This window comes from Amphiura filiformis, chromosome 17 (genome assembly GCF_039555335.1).
Source record: "Amphiura filiformis chromosome 17, Afil_fr2py, whole genome shotgun sequence".
NCBI lineage: Eukaryota > Metazoa > Echinodermata > Ophiuroidea > Amphilepidida > Amphiuridae > Amphiura > Amphiura filiformis.
Genome location: NC_092644.1, coordinates 38,673,212 through 38,692,835, shown reverse-complemented (window position 1 = coordinate 38,692,835; position 19,624 = coordinate 38,673,212). Strand labels below are relative to the sequence as shown.

Here is a 19,624-nt window from a genome sequence, read left to right as displayed (position 1 = left end):
AAAACTATAATGTATTAACTTCTTGCTTAATTACTTTTATACTTTTAAACACATGATTTGGGTAAAATGTGACTTATGAATAGAGTTGTATTTGATGAGTTTTCTGGAAAATTTTCATAATCACTGATCCATGATCAATAATGTTCTGTATCTCCTTAATCTGTAACATGACTCTGTACAACATAAAGTGATTTGAGTGCCTCAGAACCAAGACGGTTTAAGCAATTAAAAATACAGTTCCTGATAAGACTAAAAGTCGGTGCTGTTACATTCTAATAATAACATCCAGTTCTGTACTGATTTTGACACATGAAATCATAAATCATCCTAATAACAACCTTTTATTAGGACCAGCCTTAAATGGTCAAATTTATACTTGAATTGCCACCAACAAACTATTGCATGTTTAATCCCTGCCCAAGATTACAATTCCACAACAAGGTGTTAGTAACCTATGTCATTTATCAATTTAAATATTTTATTGCTGGCAGCTGAAGTATAATTTCAGCCTTAGCTACATGTGTCTGTAATGGATGGCTGCAAAACCCAACTGGCGGTCTAACAGTGTTCTACTTCCACAATAATAGCTACCAGGCCCAACTACCAGTTGTGTCAGAGCATTCTGCCAGCGTTAAACTGGCTGTTGAGTTTTGAAATCATCCCTAACATCCTGTTCAACCTGTCAAATACTATTTTCCTATGTGTACACTTATGTTACATGATGCTACCCAGTCACTTGTTGTTCAGCGATTTCTGATTTCTGTTTTATATCCAGTCACTGTCATGCCAACGATAAACAGGGACTGAATAGGTATGACACTTAATTGTACTCAAGTCACTAGCATGTCGGTCATTACATGTTTCTGTATCAAGTTTATATCCCTGTTGTATAATAAACCTTCTTTCATACATATGTACCCTACATAGTGATGTCTTGCAATGCACATCAAAGCATACAAGTGGCAATCAACTTAACAACAGTGCCTGGTCAAAAATGAGCACTTTGGCTTGTTAGCGCTGCTTTAGCATGACTTAACTTATGTATTAACGATACAGATTTCCCATGTTGCTGGTAACATAACATGTTATTCCATAGTAAGCAAAGGGGTGGCTTCAAAACACAACCGCCAGCACCCTGGCAGAACCCGTGGTTGGGTCTGGTTTCTAATGTTTGAAACAATAGAATGCGGTTAAAACGCTGGTTCTATCAGGGCGCCGGCAGTCGATTGTTGGCTGGGTTTTGAAGCAATACCTAAGCCAAAAGTATAGTTTGAACAGCAAGGCAAGCTTAGGAATTCAGAGAGCTCTTTCATTAACACAACTTTCCCAAAGTTATGTTGTTTTATAGTACACGTTGATATTATTAATCATCAACTTCAGATCAGAATTCAAACTTGTAATACATTTGTTCACCTCAAGCTAACATACTGTAAAGAATCGCCTAATGGCGCACATGGACTCCTTTGGCTTGGGGTAAATTTCACATACAAATAGAAAGCTCTGAAAATCATAATGGGTCCATACTCTTATTTGCTGGTGAGGTTTGTACAAGAGGGCACTTCTAGTTTGTGCCTTAAAATTACAGTTATATCAAGGAAGCCCATGCACCATTAGGAAAATCTTTACAATACTTTGGCTACCATTATACACCCCATTTTGGCTTTAAAATGACATTGATGTTATATTCTTATATGTTGTAACTTATGACAGTCAATTAGTGTGTCCACAGCAATTAGAGTCAACAGCTCAACTCAAATATCATATTGAGATTCATATATAGTAAGACTATGTGCATGTTAACTCTCATGTGTTCCTGCACTACAGTTATGACTTCTACTGATATGCTAAGTTGACTAGCTCACAATGAGGTACACGGTACTAGGCCTATTACATTGTGGTGGCTTATCACATGGAACACAAATGTTTCTACACTTTAACACCATATTGTTATCTCATGTGACCAATTCCAGCAAAATATACCTTAAGTTGGCCTGGCAAGTTCTGAGAAATAGATAAATGAAAAATCAAAAATAAACATTTTTCTTAAAAAAATATCGGCTAAATTCATCGTAACTTCAAAACCAAACATTCAATTTTCAAAAGCAAGGTATCATTAAATGCAAATCGTTGTCTCTTTCTACAAATTGGTAAATTTCACCTTTTTTTTCAAAAAATACACTTAAGATCTATTTTGCTGGAATATTACGGGACACAATTACAGACTGTATAAGTGATACCCACTCAATGCTATTTAAGGACAGATCAATACTTACATCAAGGATCACAAGGATCCACAACATTCTCATCTGTCAGGGCACAGTTCTTTAACCCATATACATTTGTATATTCACTAAATGACCTCTGAAAATTTGGGTACAAAAACTTATACTCTGCAACTTGAGGTCAAATTTTACACTATGACTGTTTAATAGAGGTTATTGAACTATGCCATTGAGATGATGCCATTGTGGTCCATAGTGGATGGATGGGGAATTCACAATTTTAAGTTCCTCACTTGTGTTCGCTCAAAGAATTGTGTCAACCCACTTCAAGTTTCTTGTTATTCTTTTCCCTAGAACAGGGCTACAATTTCTGCGAGAATCTGTAAAATTGATTCTTACAATTGATTCTCTTAAACAAATTTGTGTGAATCAAACTTGATTCTCGTAAACATTTTGCGTTTACACAAAAAAGATGAGCTAAGAATCACATGATTCCCACAAACTATTACAAGAATCAAGTTTGATTCTCACACTGTGCAAAACATTCTACTTTATGTTCCCCAATTCACTCATCCACCCTGATGTAAATACAGATCTGTCCCTTATTACGACACATAATACAGGGATGAAAATTGACTCTTAATAAACAGTATTTGTAAGAAAATTGTAATGGTGACAAGCTTGTACAGATTATTATTACTGATTTACTTGTTTTAAATAGTAATTGAATTCCTGGGCCACAGTGAAGGGTGTACATTGCCTGTGGGCCGCAGATTGGCCACCCCTGCTCCAATGTCTCACATATGGTAAACAGCTTGCTGAAATTGAGTCTCAAAATTTCAACCAACAGGGCCAAATCATCAGGAAAATGCAAGAACCACAAATAAGTGATAAAGCCATACAACATACTTCCATTCTGCAGCTGAAATGGCCCATAAAATTTTGTACTAATTTTGAACTCTAACAGAACGGTCAACTGCATATCCGTCAATACACGCTTTTTCAATGGGAAATGAACTTTGCTGCTTGGATGATGTCACAATGAGGTTAGCATTTATTCCGTATTGAAAAGCGTGTACTGACGGATATGCAGTCGACCGGCCTCCTAATACTCAGCCAACCACTTGATAGTTGGCTCATAAATGATTAAACTTGTATAATTTTCATCCCTGTTTTATAGTGCACAGACAAAACGAGTCTGCAAAATTGATTTACACAGAAACTTGTCAATGTTTGCCACTTGCTGGCCTGAAAACATTGCAGTTCATATGATGGGCTGAGGTAATTGAGTTAAGTTGCACAGTGATCAAATATAGTAACTAAAGGATCAATTATCACTAGCATAATAAGGTGTGCAACAACATTTGTAAACACATAATGGGTAAGCTACATAACTTCATGATTTAAGCTAATTTGTTATTACCCACCTTAATTCATTCATTACAGGTTTATTCAAATTTAAATTAAGCCTAGAGAAACCCAGACCTGCCAATCTACCGAAGTCAGAAAGAGGGACATTGAGACCAAAACCTTGTACATGTATATAAACCAGGTACTGACAAATTCAAAGACTTGAGGTGTGCAATACTTTCAGAATTCAGGGAAGGTTTTGCAGGTTTAAATGTATCACAATAGACTAAAGAGAATGCTATAGCAAAATTTTAAAGTGAAATTTGCATCATTTTCTGCTGTTCTAAATTTGCCATCACTGAAATTTTCAGAAAGCAGGCCCGTTCCTCTTTTTCACTTTGGAAAACCTCAAATGAGGGACAATCCCTCATAATAAGGAACAGTTGGCAGGTCTGGAAACCATAGTATACAATTGCCCTTGAGTAGCCATGGTAGTGCTTTCAGTTTATTACCTGATAGAGCTCCCATAGATATTCAGTGCCAATGAGAATTCATGCCCATGTCATACTAGCAGTCATGAGTGACCGAAAAATCACGGACAATTAAACGCTAATTGTATAACGCTACCTGTATTTCAGTCGTGGCTAGCGATATCAGTAGAAAGTTGCCTTGATGACAACTGGTTGCAATTATATGCTACGGCATGCTAGTGATTTCTCATCGATATATCATCAATCGCGCTTATGATAAAGTGACGGAAATGCATTATGAAAGAAATGCAAAATACAATACAGGCATTTAGGGCTTCATCCAGTCAACCCTCTTCCTGCATGAATAGCACTATCTGAATTCAAATAACATGATTAGTCAATAGTCAACTACCACAGAACTGCTTGTTACATGTCAAGTATACAAGGATCTTCCAATTGCCACCTAACCACACAGAGATTTAGGTATCCAGTGTATGGGCAAATGTTAACTTGTTAAATACATCAGCACTGTAGCCATGTACAAGAGGTGGTAACCAGAATCCAAAGCAGGATTGTCAAAAATGTCCAGCAAATTGCCGGGGCACGCCACTTAAAATTTTGCACAAATTGCCAAAATGTGTTTTTCTCAACCATGTGCGTAACACCTTTCTCCTGAATCTCCTCCTCTCTCGTTCTCATCTTTGATGACTGATTTTAAATTAATATTTGAAACCTTTATAAATTCATTAACCTGCTTGAAATGGTAAATACTGTTTGCAATGCATGGTATCAAAAACTATGTGTAAAAAGTTATGTGGTAAGATCCCTTCAATGAATAGTGCGTTCACCCTGTGATATGTGTTGACAAATAAACTGTGAATGTATTAAGCAGCAACAAATACTGCATCTTTTTAAGTACACTCATTGTTTTTGTGTTTGATATTTGGATCAAATACCTTTGGGTTTAATACAAAGGAATAAGACTATACATACACTTTTGTGATTAATAGCAGGTAAAGTAAGAACAAATGCTGTATAAATGGACACCATCACTTGGGTTTCATGTGCCAAACTTACGCAGACCTTGATGGCAAATACTGATACTATAGCCCACTTAAAACTGCTTTCACATCAATGGTGACACTCCGACTCAAGATCTTTAGATGGCTTGGCACTCAATTGCCATGGTAACAAGAATGCGACCTGACTGACCAAACATTTGAAGTTACTACTACACTGTACAGTGGTACTTGCTCATCTAGTAGCCAATTCTGGCTCTTCTCGGATGGACCAGCTCATTTTTTTTTACCGTTTTTTGTATTGTTTGTTTGGTTTTTTCATATTTTTTTTTTGTATTTTCCTTTTTGCTTATAACTTTTTTTGAGTGTACGTCACAGTAAAAATGGTGATGTGCTGAGATGATTTTTATGTGGTTGGTGGGCCTAGCTGAGCTGCTCCGGGGCTGGTTTTGGGTGACGGTGACTGACTGTTGATCTTTGCCATGACGGTTGCAAACCATGTGGCTACATCCACTTTGGCTAAGTCGTATCGCTTGAAGAAACTGTGATCCTAGTTTGATGAAAACAAAAATAACAAAATGCATAGTGGTCAGAATATTAAATACCTTGTTTTTAACATGTCATTTATACTCAGTATAGGTGTGTTCTTGTCATGGTACTTTTTTTGTCAGTTCTGAACTTGAAAGCTTTTGAATTTGTTATCCAGGGTTGATTAAGTATAGATGATACTTAAGAGTCAATACCAAGCAAAAGTAGGTATCGGGTAACACTTAAATCACCCCTGGGAATTTGACATTTTTTATGGCAGTATCAGTCTCTAATAACACTGCTAAAATGACTGGTTAATAAATGAAGAATTTAGATGCAAAACACGATATTGACTGCTCAGTGCCAGAAGTGGGTAAGTGCAATAGCTGCCCTGTGAACATTTGGCAATTTACACACAGTTGCTCATTTACACATGGCAGCTATATATCTACTGCACTTACCCACTTCTGGCACTGAGCAGTCAATATCCAATGGCTGCCTTGAAGATTTTTTTGTATTAATATTGCTATTTAGGTAAAAGAAATACTTTTGTAATGGCGAATAGGACACCAAGTACAGTAAATACTTAAGTAAAATTGTACTTTATATTTTCTAATTAACGCCCCCTCAAATAAAATGCCCCCCCATGTTTTTCTGATAAAAAGAACCCTCATATAAATCCAGTGGCACATGCCCCCCTTAATTTGAAAATTAAGAATATCCCATAGGAAAATTGCAGAAAATCAGGTTTTATAGAAATTTGGAATGTTTATTCCATATTGTGTTCTTCAAATTGTGTTAAAACTTACCATGAGTTGCTTGTACTTGGGGCGTTTCTTGCAATCCTTTGTCAAACTGTAATGAGTAAAACAAAAACAAGAAATGATTTAGACCAAAACTAACACAGCAACTTTGTGTCAGATTCTGATTGTATTATTCATATATATTTCAAACATATAAATATATAAAATAGTAAGTGCATATTAAATCATTTGAAGTGTTACTTATATGTGACATGATCAAGGGGAATGAGTCGGATGTCGCTAATATTGTTTTTGAGATATTGACAAAAACAGTATTCAAATTCTTTTGTTTTATATTTTTTTCAGCCATTGGTAAATTGCTCATAACTCGGTAACCAGATGACCGATTTTGATGGGGTTTGTATCAAAATGTAGCATTTGTAATCTGCCAGAGACTGACGTAAAAAACCTATAATTGAAAATTGCCGACATGTGACTCATTCCCCTTGATCATGTCACATATGTGCATGAGCTAATCAATTCATAATCCATGCAGTCCATATTGATGTTGGCTAACTCAACAAACTGATTTGTCCGAATTTTGTCTGTATGACACAAGACTCTACATCAAAATAAAGTATTGTGTTATATCATACTTATTTAACGGTGAGGACATTAACCTTATCAAGAATAACAACAGGTGATTGTACGGTCCCATAGAGATGACTCAGTAATAGCTGCCTTGGGCTACAAATCCTTTCTTGTCACATACTCAAAATGCTGAACCTCTCAGTGATGACTCCTGGGCCTTTACTACTCAAGAGTGATTTTTTGCATCTTTGTTTTAGTAATACAGTTCAGATTTGTTTTCCCTCCAGGTAACAACAACTTGCAATCCAGTTATTTATCTACTAGCCAATTCACCATGGCAACATCAATTACATTACTTTCTTTTAAAAACTTATCTTCATGACAATACCCAATATATTTACATACTAACTTCATATCAATCTTTCAATTGTTTATTTATTTGTTTCTATCGTAGGTCTACACCTTCAGCAGATAGATACCCAGATGACAATACTAATCCTAACCCTAACCCCAACTATCGGAAGGGAAAGAAGAAACGAAAAAGGAGAGAAGATGAACAAAGAAGTCACTTGGTGCCCCCAGGATTCGAACCTTGGACCCCTCGCATGCCACACAAAAGATCACAGACTTGTAGCCACAGGGGTTTTCGCCCGGCCAGCGATTCTGAACGTCGGTATACATGACTGCGCAGTGGTTTCAGTTGGGTTAGGGTCAAGGGCTTCCCATGAACAAATAACTGGGAGCCACGAATAAATACTCTACTCTTTTGGAAACTTGACTGTGTTCACATGCTCTCTGTACATTGGACTGCCAGCTTAACATCCCCCTCATGGTTTATTTACACAATTCTAAATGCAGTGCGGAGAGCAGAACTCTATAAATTAAAAGGCACTATTACTGATTTACTAAATTTACTAAAATTCACTAATCCACTGATTTACTGATCAAATTTAAATCATTGAAATGAATGCATGTATATATATCCACAATAAGAATCATTACCTTGGGGAAAAATCATTAAGCTGTTTATAGGCAATAAATTGAGATATCTGACAAATTTAAAATTTTGTTTTTCTCACAATAAAATGATAAATCAATATCAGTTCTCACTTTCAGACAAGATTCCTTTTCAGTGACAGTAACAGGGTTGCCAAAGCCGTGATTTGGTAGCCCAATTGGGTGACTTTTGAAGATTTTCCCCGCAACTTTTGACAATTTCCTGTCCCATAGAAACCAATGGTTAAGAAAAAATTTGGGCGACTTTTCAACATTGGCTCCCGCGACTTTGGATAGTTTCCTGCCCCATAGAAACCAATGGTAAAGAGAAAAATTGGGTGCCTTTTCGATTCTTTGACCTGCGATTCGGGCTGAAATCTTTTGGCAACCCTGGACAGTAACAGCTGTGTTATTGAGTTGAACCTAATGGGTACTACAGCTTTTCTTACAGTACCCATGGCTGACCTTACTTTAATTAAATCCTAATAGTGATACTAATCCTAATCCTAACCTAAACCCTAACCCTAATTTGAGAGTGGTGCCTCATATTCTGCAATTAAGGCGATGATTCCAATAGGTGTACTCTGTACTTTAACATTGTTCATAACATTTTTATGTGATTTTCGATCTAGTAACACTGTCTAGTAAGTGCGGATGTCCACACTTCTTGTGTGTCTACTGTTTCACAGCAATATTCAAAAGTATGTCCTCGCTAGATGGTGTTTTCAAAAAGCAAACACACACAAACAAACAAACTCACTTTCATCATGCGGTCCCACAATACTACATATCCGTTATGAAATCGAAAACTTTTCAATTTTTCCAGAAGCTCTACAATTTTCTAGAAAAATAAGATCTATGAAAGTATCAAACTTAATTAGGCAGACAACATTTAAAAAGTTAAACTGAAGAGGCCACACAAACAATTTTGTCAAGAAATTGGTTTCTCAGAACAATAAGTCCACTAATAATAATCATTTTCTACAAAAATAGCAAACTTAATTAGGCAAACAACATTTTAATAAGTTCACATTAATCAACTGAAGAGGCCACACAAGCAATTTTGTCAAGAAATTGGTTTCACAGAACAATACCACTAATGAAAAACAGGATGGTAAAAGGTATATGATAATTATTTTTTTATTCTATTTTTCTGGACTACATCCTTTTCTCTAACATCAACTAAAATGGAATTGTTCTACCCACATAAGACTTCGAGGAGGTAAGTAACTTAAATAAGAGGCCACACAAGCAATTTTGTCAAGAAATTGGGTTTCACAGAACAATACCACTAGTAAAAAACAGGATGGTAAACAGCAAATAATAATTATTGTTTTATTATATTTTTCTGGACTACATCCTCTTCTCTGATATCAATTGTTCACCCACATAAAACTTCGAGGAGGTAAAGTAACTTAAATGAGGTGATCTGTATATAGCATCGGACTAATTAGTGCAATTATTGATAATCAGGAGTATTAAAGATAATTGTGGGAAATCTGCAAGGTTCTGCCTATATTTAAATAAGCATTTATTATGTTGTCAAGCAACAAATTTCTGGATAAACTTGTCATAAGTAATTTGCGAAATAAGATACCTACAAAATTAGCAGTAGTTACACTGTATTGTACGAAAGTGAAAAAAATAGCACTACTCGAGAATAAACTTTTGATCTCAATACAAGATTAAACATACTGTAAAAGTGGAAATTTTTGTGGTACAATAATTTTTGTGATTTTCGCGTGCAACACAGCTACCGTGAAAATAAAAACACGCAAATATGTTCTTTCAATGTATAGGTCTATGTAAGAAAACTCAAACTTGTAAAATTAAAAACAAGCAATGTAGTTCAAATTCGGCAAAGCGTGAAAAATTACACACACAAAAATAACCACTTTTACAGTGCCACAAGGTTTGAAATCACAGATGCTGCCTACCAACACAGATGAACTCATGCTAGTATAAATCTAAACATGTTTCAACTAGTTAAAATCTTCTCCTGACACACAAGGAGCATAGAAGAGAGGACAGGAACTGTAGGATGCACATTATGAGTGGTAGTTTTTACATGTTTAATTTTTGCATCACAATTACTTCAAGCTATTTACACTTTTAATTATGCATATTAGATTTTCTATGATGTCCTACATAATAAATTATTACAAAACTGTTTTTGATTTTGTGTACGTAGGTATGAAAATTAACACAGAGTACAAAAATAATTGTAACAAGTAAGCTACTTGGAAGCTAACAAACAGAGTGAGTACGGCAAGGGTAGCGCTAGGTCCAAAAGCTCGGGGGTCCCTTGGGACCCCCGAGCTAACAGAAAATGCAAAAATGGGGGTCCCTAAAGAAATATCGGGGTCCCAACTATTGTCTAGCCAATTCAATTTATTTGTGTGATACCATACTATTTTTTTTTTTGGGAGCAGGGGTTTATTAAATATTATTGTATTTTTTTGTTTGTTCTTTCATTCTTTTTTCTTTCTTTACTTTCTTTTCTTTTTTCTTTCTTTTGTTTTCTTTCTTTTTTTTTTCTTTCTTTTCTTTTCTTTTTTTTTTTTTTTTTTTCTTTTTTTCTTTCTTTCTTTTTTTTCTTTCTTTTTTTTTTTCTTTTTTTTTTTTCTTCTTTTTTTTTTTTTTTTTTTTTTTTTAATTTTCATTTTTATTTCAATCAAATTAGTATAATTACCTAATATTTCCCGCTTCGCCACTGCCTGCCCAATAATACTTTTAATACTGCCCTCTATTGTCGGCATTTGCCAGTAAACAATGGCAGCCATAGCCAGAGATCTCGCCGTATTTTCGCGATATCACTGCTGTTTTGCTGTCAAAATTTTCACTCACAAAGCAGTATTACTGTGCATAATATTAATTATTGAAGTAAATTAGGCCATAATTTTGTATTTCAGGTGTTCAGTTGCTTGAAAATGATGTGCATAATGCAAGTTGAGGAAACTTTTGAGCCTAGTTTTATGAAACCTGGATATAGAAAACAACATGTGGGAATTTTTGTTGCGTCACGATGGGACGCAATAACTCACTGCTTTTGCAATATTCATGCGTGAGATTCGGGTTTTGGTGGGTCCGGGACGCAAAAACGCAGCCTAGCGCGACCCTTGGAGTACGGTGACTGAAAAGATCTATCAATTGTGCACAAATAATTGAATCAGAGTTTTAAGCTTAAATGTAATCATGGTAATATAGCCAGAGTATGAACAATTGGCAAGTGGATTACGGAGAAGTCTAACACATAGTACAAAAAATAATACTTTTAAAAATCATACACATAATATAGTTCAAAAATGTTGCATAATATTTTGCATAGACATCAGTCTCGCATGTATTCTCGTCATTAATGTGGAGAAAAACAACCTGAGGTCATTGAACTTGCTTTGTCTCCAATAGGCTATTCCAGATGAAATGCATACACTCCGTATGGAAGACATCACCTTGATCTCCCACACAGGGGGTGTAGATTTCAGACGGAGTCACCAATTCCGATAACCTCATTTTGACATTCACACTCCCTGTGTGGAAGATGAAGGTCATGTCTTCCATAGGGGGTGTATGGATTTCAACTGGAATAGTCCACTGTATCTACCATTACTCTTTTCATTCTATGCAAACTCTTGCTAGTTGGCAACATCCTGTCCAGATGTTTTATTCCATGATTTATGATCAAACTATCTACTACAAAATGTGCACAGAGGAAGGTTGTAAATTGTAACTGAACCACTGCCAGATTCTTCCATTTACAGGTTACCTTCAGTAATCTGTGAGAATGTGGATGCCTACAGTGTACCCTTCCATGTTCATGGACATTTAGCACCAAAATGATTTATTGCCTTAAAGGTGCTGGTGGGTACAGGTTTGTACTCAGGAAAATGAGAGGGTGTCACACAAAAAATCAGGATGTGCCCCACCCCCACTGAACAGTTTTTACATGTTCTCTTGGTCGGGCTGATGTCACACAGGGGAAAAGCCTTGTAAAACCAGTGTGTGCATGTGCAGTTCCCCTTCCTCAAGCTGGCTGCTATGCACAGAGGGGACATTTATGCCAAAATTCTAGCTCAAAACAATACCAACCAATATGTTTAGAACTTGTAACCATCAAATAGGATGATTTGAGCTTTTTGTTTGTTGGTTGGTTTAAAAATTGTGCCGCTATTTTTAAGGGAAAAGAAAAGTCCAATGTGGTAACTTAACATCACATTACACAATTCATACACACAGGGGTAGCGCTAGAACTAAACACTCCAGTGTCCGCAGGGACCCCAGAACTTGCAGAAAATTTAAAAGTAGGGCGTCCGGAGTAGAGTTTGGTGAGTCCGAGTTGCACAAATGCAGCATAAATAGTATGTCTGCAATAGCGCTAGATTGAAAAACTGGGGGGTCTGCAGGGACCCCTGAACTTGCTGAAAATTTAAAAACAGGGGGTCCGAACTCTATTTTGGTTGGTCCGGGACCCCCAAAAGCAACTTAGCGCTACCCTTGCATACACATGAACAACTCCCCTCCTCCTTTGATATTCCTTGGGTAAACCCTGGAAAAAATATGCTGTGTAAATGTTTCTGATGTACTGGACGAAATGCAAATTTATCATTGTTCCATTTTTAACTTGGATCACACATCACTGTCACTACCAGAACCTCCCTGTAAAACTAACTTTTCATTTGATGCAAGCTTGTGCACTTTTCAGACCGGATATCACATGCATAACACATTTGCACCTGCTAAACTTGACTTGACATTAGGTTAACAAGTACACATAAACATACCCCCCCCCCACACACACACACCCCTGTCTGTGTTTGCCTCCAAACGTGGACATTGTGTTTTGCTATCTAACCGAGGACGGGTGTATGATGTTTTCATCGCCTAACCGTGGACTAAAATGGCGGATTTTTGTGTGTATAATACTGAAACGAATTTTAGCCATCACCCTGCGGACGGTAGTTTTTACACGTGTGGTCCTCGGTTTCAGGCAAATAGCGTTTAAAGCATCTAGCATGCATTTGAGGTCTTTTGCAGCAGTTTGAGACCGAGGACAGTCCTCGGTTGGAAGTAGGTCCACAGTTTAGGGTGAAAAATCTTGTGTGTGTCCTCGTTTGTCGGCGAACACGTACGCATCCACCCCATCACCTACATAGCACAAGAAATGTCCCACATTGCAAGTAGGTCATCATTGTTTTGAGAAAAATCTGGTGTGCCCTCTTTGGCATCAAACACCAAAGTGTGCACCCCCACCCGACACATATGCCGCACAAAGCCAGTCCCCTATTGCAAGTAGGTCTATTGAGAACAAACTGGTGCATATTCTCATATGGCAGCAACACCAAAGTGCACACCTCCTCCCTGCAAACACATTCTTTCTTTTTTTCAACTTTTTTATTACCAATATTTTTATCCATATTTCTCAAAATTTGTCACAGGCTGATAATTGAATACATTTTGTTTAATTCTTTGTGTTTAGTTTTGGTTTTATTTTTTAACTTTACAAACTGGAATAAAACATGTAGGTATGGTTCATTTGTCTAATATTACAGACTTGAAAAATAACTTACCAGCACTGAATAAATGAATGAAAATCTACAGAGAAACCTCGTTTTAGTGGCAGTCTAGGCGGATCTTCTGATAACACCCTGGCTAGCACCTCAAAGTCATTACTACAATTCTTGTAAGGAAATTCACCTGTTGCAAGCTCCACCTGAAATTAAACATGAATACGCTTAGCATAAATAAGGGGTACTCTCTTTTTAGCATGTGTACACATTGGGGTTGTTCTCATGAAAGCTCACATATTTGGTGGCTTTTATAGGATTTTTGTAACATATTTTGATGACTTCAATGGTTTTTCAGCCTCCAACCAGCCCTCATTGAGCCAAACTTGCTTACAACTTCAAGTTTTGTGTACATACACTGTTCTTTTCTCTGCCTTTGAACATTATTTCTGAAATTACCATGACCATAGGCCATAGACAAAATTCCATGACTTTTTACATTACATTACCTTTCTCTGGAGTATCCATACCAAAATCATAATTCCAAAGAGTTTTCCATAATTTTTGCAAATTTTAAAAAGACTCGGAGGAAATGCTGTTACCGACAAGTTATTCCTGTCTTCCTATATAGCCTACATACTACTTTTCTTTGACATCAAACATAAAACCTTCAAATTCCCCACCAATAAATGTTGAGAACAATGAAAATGGGTGTTAATTTCCTAGCAAGGTAATGGGTGCTAATTTCCTAGCAAGGTAGCTTACCAATGATAATCCCAGGCTCCACACATCAGCTCTCACATCATAGTCAGGGTTATCTGGATCAGGAGGATCGATTCTCTCTGGCTGCAAGTAAATAAAAATTTCATAACATACATAATACATTTCCATTACTTGTTCCTGTAGTTCTTCATTCTTGAAGGCAGTTTAAATCTTTGGACAAACTATTTTTATGTGATAGCTCACAGCAGCTGAAGGGAGTATCCCAACATGCATTGCAGTGTATCAGCTTGCTCCATAGCAAATGGTATACAAAAATAAGAGCTGCTTAGATATTGATATGGTATGGATACTTGCACTATACTTGAGGGGTCATATGTTTTCAAATAAAAGTCCAAGCACCCATGATTCAAGGGAGTGATTCAAAGTTGAAGTGATGGATTTTGCGTACATTTTTATTGTGCAGTTCTATTATAGTACCCCCAAAGCATAATGGGATAATCCCTTCAGCTGCTGTGGTGATAGCTTAATTAATCAAATTGCATTGTTTTACTTTATATTTGTACACATTTTCAAATGAAAATTAAAAATGAAAAAACATATTGATGGTCTGCAAAAATAATATTAATTTCATGTTGCTGACATCAATATACTACTTTTGACCATTTGTCAACATCAATTTTTCATAGATAGAACTCATTTTGATCAAACGCATCACATTAAACGTCATGCGCGGAGGCATAATATAATAAGCATAAATTGTTGGAATTCCCTATTTTTATTAAAGAGGGCAGCAGACTGTTCACATTAACCAAGACCAGCCAGTGATCCCACAAGATTCACCTACGTTGTGTAGTTGTATTATATAGAATGGCCAAAAACACAAAAAAGCAACATAACTAAACATGCCACACAGACTCCCATTTACTGGGGCCATCTGTAAATATGTACAGTTTCAACAGAGAGCATCTTACCGCCATATATGCCGCACATCCTGCACTTCTCGTCCTTGCTTTGGAATCTACCAGTCTACCGCTGATGCCAAAATCACAAAGTTTAACTGTGCCCTTCTCATCAAGTAACATATTGGAAGGTTTAACGTCTGGGGAGAAAACAGGGAGGAAACATAAAGTTGTTGGAATTGTGGAATTTATGGTAAAAAAATTCTGAAAAAAAAGTAGAAAAAGGACAAAGTGGTTTTTACTTTAAAATTTACTCCTCTGTTTATTTGGAAGTGTTCGCCCATTTGAACACTTGTTGATGCTCCACAATCATGTAGCTGCATTGGTTTGATCATTAACCCTAACCCAATGAGTCTCACTAAAGCTCACTATTAAAACCACTCTGCGTGCATGCATTCCATGTGACTTGATGACGCAATCAACCTAAGTCATATATACCCAGGGAATTGCTGCCCAGGGCAGCCAAACCTCGGTAGCTACACGTCGGTGATTATGTGCGTTGCATGCGAGGGGTCCCGGGTTCAAATCCCGGGGGTGCCAAGTGACTTCTTTCTTCACCTTCTCTCCTTTTTTCATTTTTCTTTCCCTTCTGATAGCAAAACAAAACACGGGTAGGGTTAGGGTTAAAGTAAATTTCCTATTTGATCAGAGTTCTGGGTTCACAATGGTGATCATTCAGCATGTAGAAGAGGCAAGTCTCCTCCCCTTCTACACTCTTGATTGTTGATCAGCCAATCAGCGTAATTGTTCATCACTTTTGCATTCATGCTCATATACGCTTGACACACAATGCTGAACAATTAGGAAATTTACTTCATATAAATAAACGACATCCATCTTACCCCTGTGCATCAGCCCGTGGACTTCTTTCAGGTAATTCAGTGCATTTACAATCTAGAAAACAATATATTACAATGAAATACATTATTAACAGGTTTTAGATATGTCACTGTTCATTGTGATTAAGTCAGCAATTTAACTTGTAAAACCCACATACAACATCTATGATCTAATGTTAAATCTTTTTACTTTAAAAAAATGCTCAATACTCAGTGACATAGTTTGGTACATTGTACAAAAATGTATATTCATCTTGGGTATCTACAACAAGATGACTTGTTAATTGATAATTTTAGATTAATTCATCCCTAGAAATTCATCCAAATCCATTGTGCAAAAGCTGGATTCGCCACTGCTGATGTTATGAAGACATATTATAGCACGCCTGTTCAATGGATATGGATTTGTTTAACTCTCAACAGTGGGCTATAGAGGGCAGCAGAGTAGATTCATTGACAGTGTATAATCACACTCACAGGGTGAAAGATGGACTTTTCTCCTTCAGTGGCCCTAGGCAAGTGAAATAACCCAATAAATTTCACACCACATATTTTAACCAATACACAAATTTAACAGAGATATATACATTTTATATCACTCAAACATATTTCAGTTGAGGAATATTTACATGCAATATCAACACCACCCATATAATTTTTAATGTGACATAGGTCAAATACCATAAGATTCATCTAATGGTGCATATTGCACCATGGGCCATTGCATATGGGCTCCTGTGACTTAACTGGATTTTTAGGCCCAAAATAAATTTGCCCTCCTGTAAAATCCCACCAGCAAATAAGGGCATGGACTCTTAATTCTTGTTAGGTTTTTCAGTGGAAGAAGCTCTTCATTTGAAAGAGGAACCCATGAGCATCATTAGGCAAGTCTTTACAGTGTTCCAATGATTACACTCTAATCAGTGAGTCCAAGACCTAAATGCAAGTGCAGGATGTGCAAAGATGGGGTCTGTTCCCTGCACATGCACAACATCATACTACGTTTGGCTGGTCATAGCATAATAGTGCTAAATAAGCATCATGATTAAGACTACGAAACACTCCATAAGAATTTTTCAATGTTTGGTGGCTGATGATAAAAATATTGAACAGTGATCAACTTTTATCAATTTGTTTAAGTGATATTTAATGCCATCTAATCCCTCTTCTCAAATTCAACCGCATCAATTATATAACCATATATTTCCTAAATGGTCAATGTTGAACCATACTTTGGGCATTTCCTTGGTGTATAATATTCATGAGTTTCACTAATGACACAACTCTATTGACGAATTAAGCAGCTTACGGAATAAAGCTGTATAATCCTTCAACACAAGATTTCTGTACTAAGGTAATTCCATGCTCTTCTACATGAAGGATAAACCTAAAAATGCTAACTCGGGGCAAACTGCACTTTGAAATCGTAATTAACATGTTATACTTACAGCTACAACCATTTTGCCAATTATCTGTTCTGGTATTGGTTCTTTTAATCTTTTCATTAGTTTCTCTAAGCAGGTGGCCATTTGTTCCATGCAAATCCACACTTCACTCTGTATAAAAGAAAAAAAGTATTCATGAAATTTCAAGATATAACAAGTACAATGAGGCTCTAATCAACTAGATGGATACAAATGAAACTGGTACAGAGACAGGGTTGCTAAAAGATTTCAGCCCGAATCGCGGGTCAAATAATCAAAAAGTCACCCAATTTTTCTCTTTACCATTGGTTTCTATGGGGCAGGAAACTATCGGAAGTCGCGGGAGCCAATGTTGAAAAGTCAGCCAAATTTTTTCTTAACCATTGGTTTCTATGGGCAAGGAAATTGTCATAAGTCGCGGGAAAAATCTTGAAAAGTCACCCAATTGGGCTACCAAATCGCGGGTTTGGCAACCCTGTACAGAGATGCCACTGGCTTTAAAAATAAAATTCGGAAGACAGGAAGGAACTTAAAAAATTGGAATTTAAATATCAGAAGGCTTATATTAAAAGCTTGCCTAACCTCTATCTTCCTGATAGGAGAACAAATTACAAACTCATTTTCATCCTTTTCTTCCAGCCATTTCCAGTTGAATTAGAGTCAAGCGGTAGCATGACCAGCAAGTTTTAAAAAAACGACTGATAAAGAAGAATAAACAGATGCACATGGACTATATTTACACGAAACAAAAACGCTATTGTTCTGTGATATTTTTAAGCTGGGTACAAAATATTTCTAAAACCATGCTAAATCTTATTTACTGTCCAAAGTGTAATATTTTAATAACTCATTAATTCAAAAAGTTACACCAATCTTACAGTCAATCCGATAAACAAACATTCTTGTATTATTTCACGCGGTATTTCATAGCCAAAATTAGTGTAAAATCATAGCTAATCATACTGATATCCAGAATCTTTCGTCACTGCTACAGCCGTACATGGCTGTCACTGTCGCACTACTTTTTGAGATTCACTTTCAAAATATACCCTAGCATTTTCCTGGATACCCTACATACAAATTCTGGATCCCATTCGCCAAAAAATCAAGTTTTTCACAATTCTTTTATTCTTTCCGGACCACAGCATACATTCATATTAATAAATACTTCACTTACACACGTCGTTATATCGGGACGTCCCCGTGGCGAAGTGGTTAAGGCCATGGACTTCTAATCCACTTATGAAGTTTTGCCCAAGTTCGAAACTTCCCACCACCTTTTTTTTGATGTTTTATTAACCAATTTATTGTCATAAATCAAGAATAACACCATTTCGAACATCCATTGCTATTGTGATATTATATTTTTTTTTCATCAAACAAACATGATTGATTTTTTATTCACATTTAGGCCTAGGCCTAGGGCCTACTTTCACCATCCAGATGCTTTCACCATGCCTGACTATCATGATATCTTCGTCATTTAAAACACATTTATCAGTGGCTCTGTTCACAGCTCAGACTGAAATTATATTTGGAATAAATATTATAAATTGTCACAAATTAAAATCACAAACAGCGAAAGATCGCCAACAACTACCGCTGAATATTGTTATCCAACTAGATTTCCCCACAGGGCTATAAAGAACCACAAACCGCGAAATTTGGATATATACTAGATTGCCCTGCAGGGCTATAAAGAATCACACACCACGAAATATGGATATCCAACAAGCTTAAAGTATAAATTAGCTCCCGATAGAGGGCAGGGCTTGATAAGGGAAATTAAAATCACAAACCGCGAAAGATCGCCGACAACCGCCGCTTAATAGGGATATCCAACTAGATTGCCCCGCAGGGCTACAAAGAACCACAAACCGCGCAATTTGGATATCCAACCAGATTTCCCACAGGCCTATCGATTATAAAGAACCACAAACCGCTGAAATATGGATATCCAACAAATTAAGACCACAAACCGCGAAAGATCAACAACAACTGCCGCAATCAATATTGATATCCAACTAGATTGCCGCGGGGCTATAAAGAACCACAAACCGCGAAATTTGGATATGCAACTATTGCCCCACAGGGCTTCAAAGAACCACAAGCCACGAAATATGGATATACAACAAGCCCAGATTATAAAGAACCACAAACCGCGAAATATGGATATCCAACAAATTAAGACCACAAACCGCGAAAGATCAACAACAACTGCAGCTCAATATTGATATCCAACTAGATTGCCCGCAG

At 36.6% G+C, this 19,624-nt stretch overlaps 1 protein-coding gene across 5 annotated transcripts in view; it reads right to left on the bottom strand.

The window, feature by feature from the left end:
- Positions 1-3,385: 3,385 nt before the first annotated feature.
- LOC140137762 (dual specificity mitogen-activated protein kinase kinase 7-like) overlaps positions 3,386-19,624 on the bottom strand; it is a 49,635-nt gene continuing 33,396 nt past the window's right edge. For all 5 annotated transcript variants that reach the window (XM_072159526.1, XM_072159527.1, XM_072159528.1 and 2 more), the window contains 7 exons: positions 17,393-17,500; positions 15,948-15,999; positions 15,118-15,245; positions 14,189-14,269; positions 13,487-13,629; positions 6,399-6,444; positions 3,386-5,611 (listed from right to left, as the gene is read on the bottom strand). In XM_072159526.1, the coding sequence (XP_072015627.1) occupies positions 5,468-5,611; positions 6,399-6,444; positions 13,487-13,629; positions 14,189-14,269; positions 15,118-15,245; positions 15,948-15,999; positions 17,393-17,500 (702 nt within the window). In that variant the 3' untranslated portion in view covers positions 3,386-5,467. The remainder of the gene's footprint in view (positions 5,612-6,398; positions 6,445-13,486; positions 13,630-14,188; positions 14,270-15,117; positions 15,246-15,947; positions 16,000-17,392; positions 17,501-19,624) is intronic.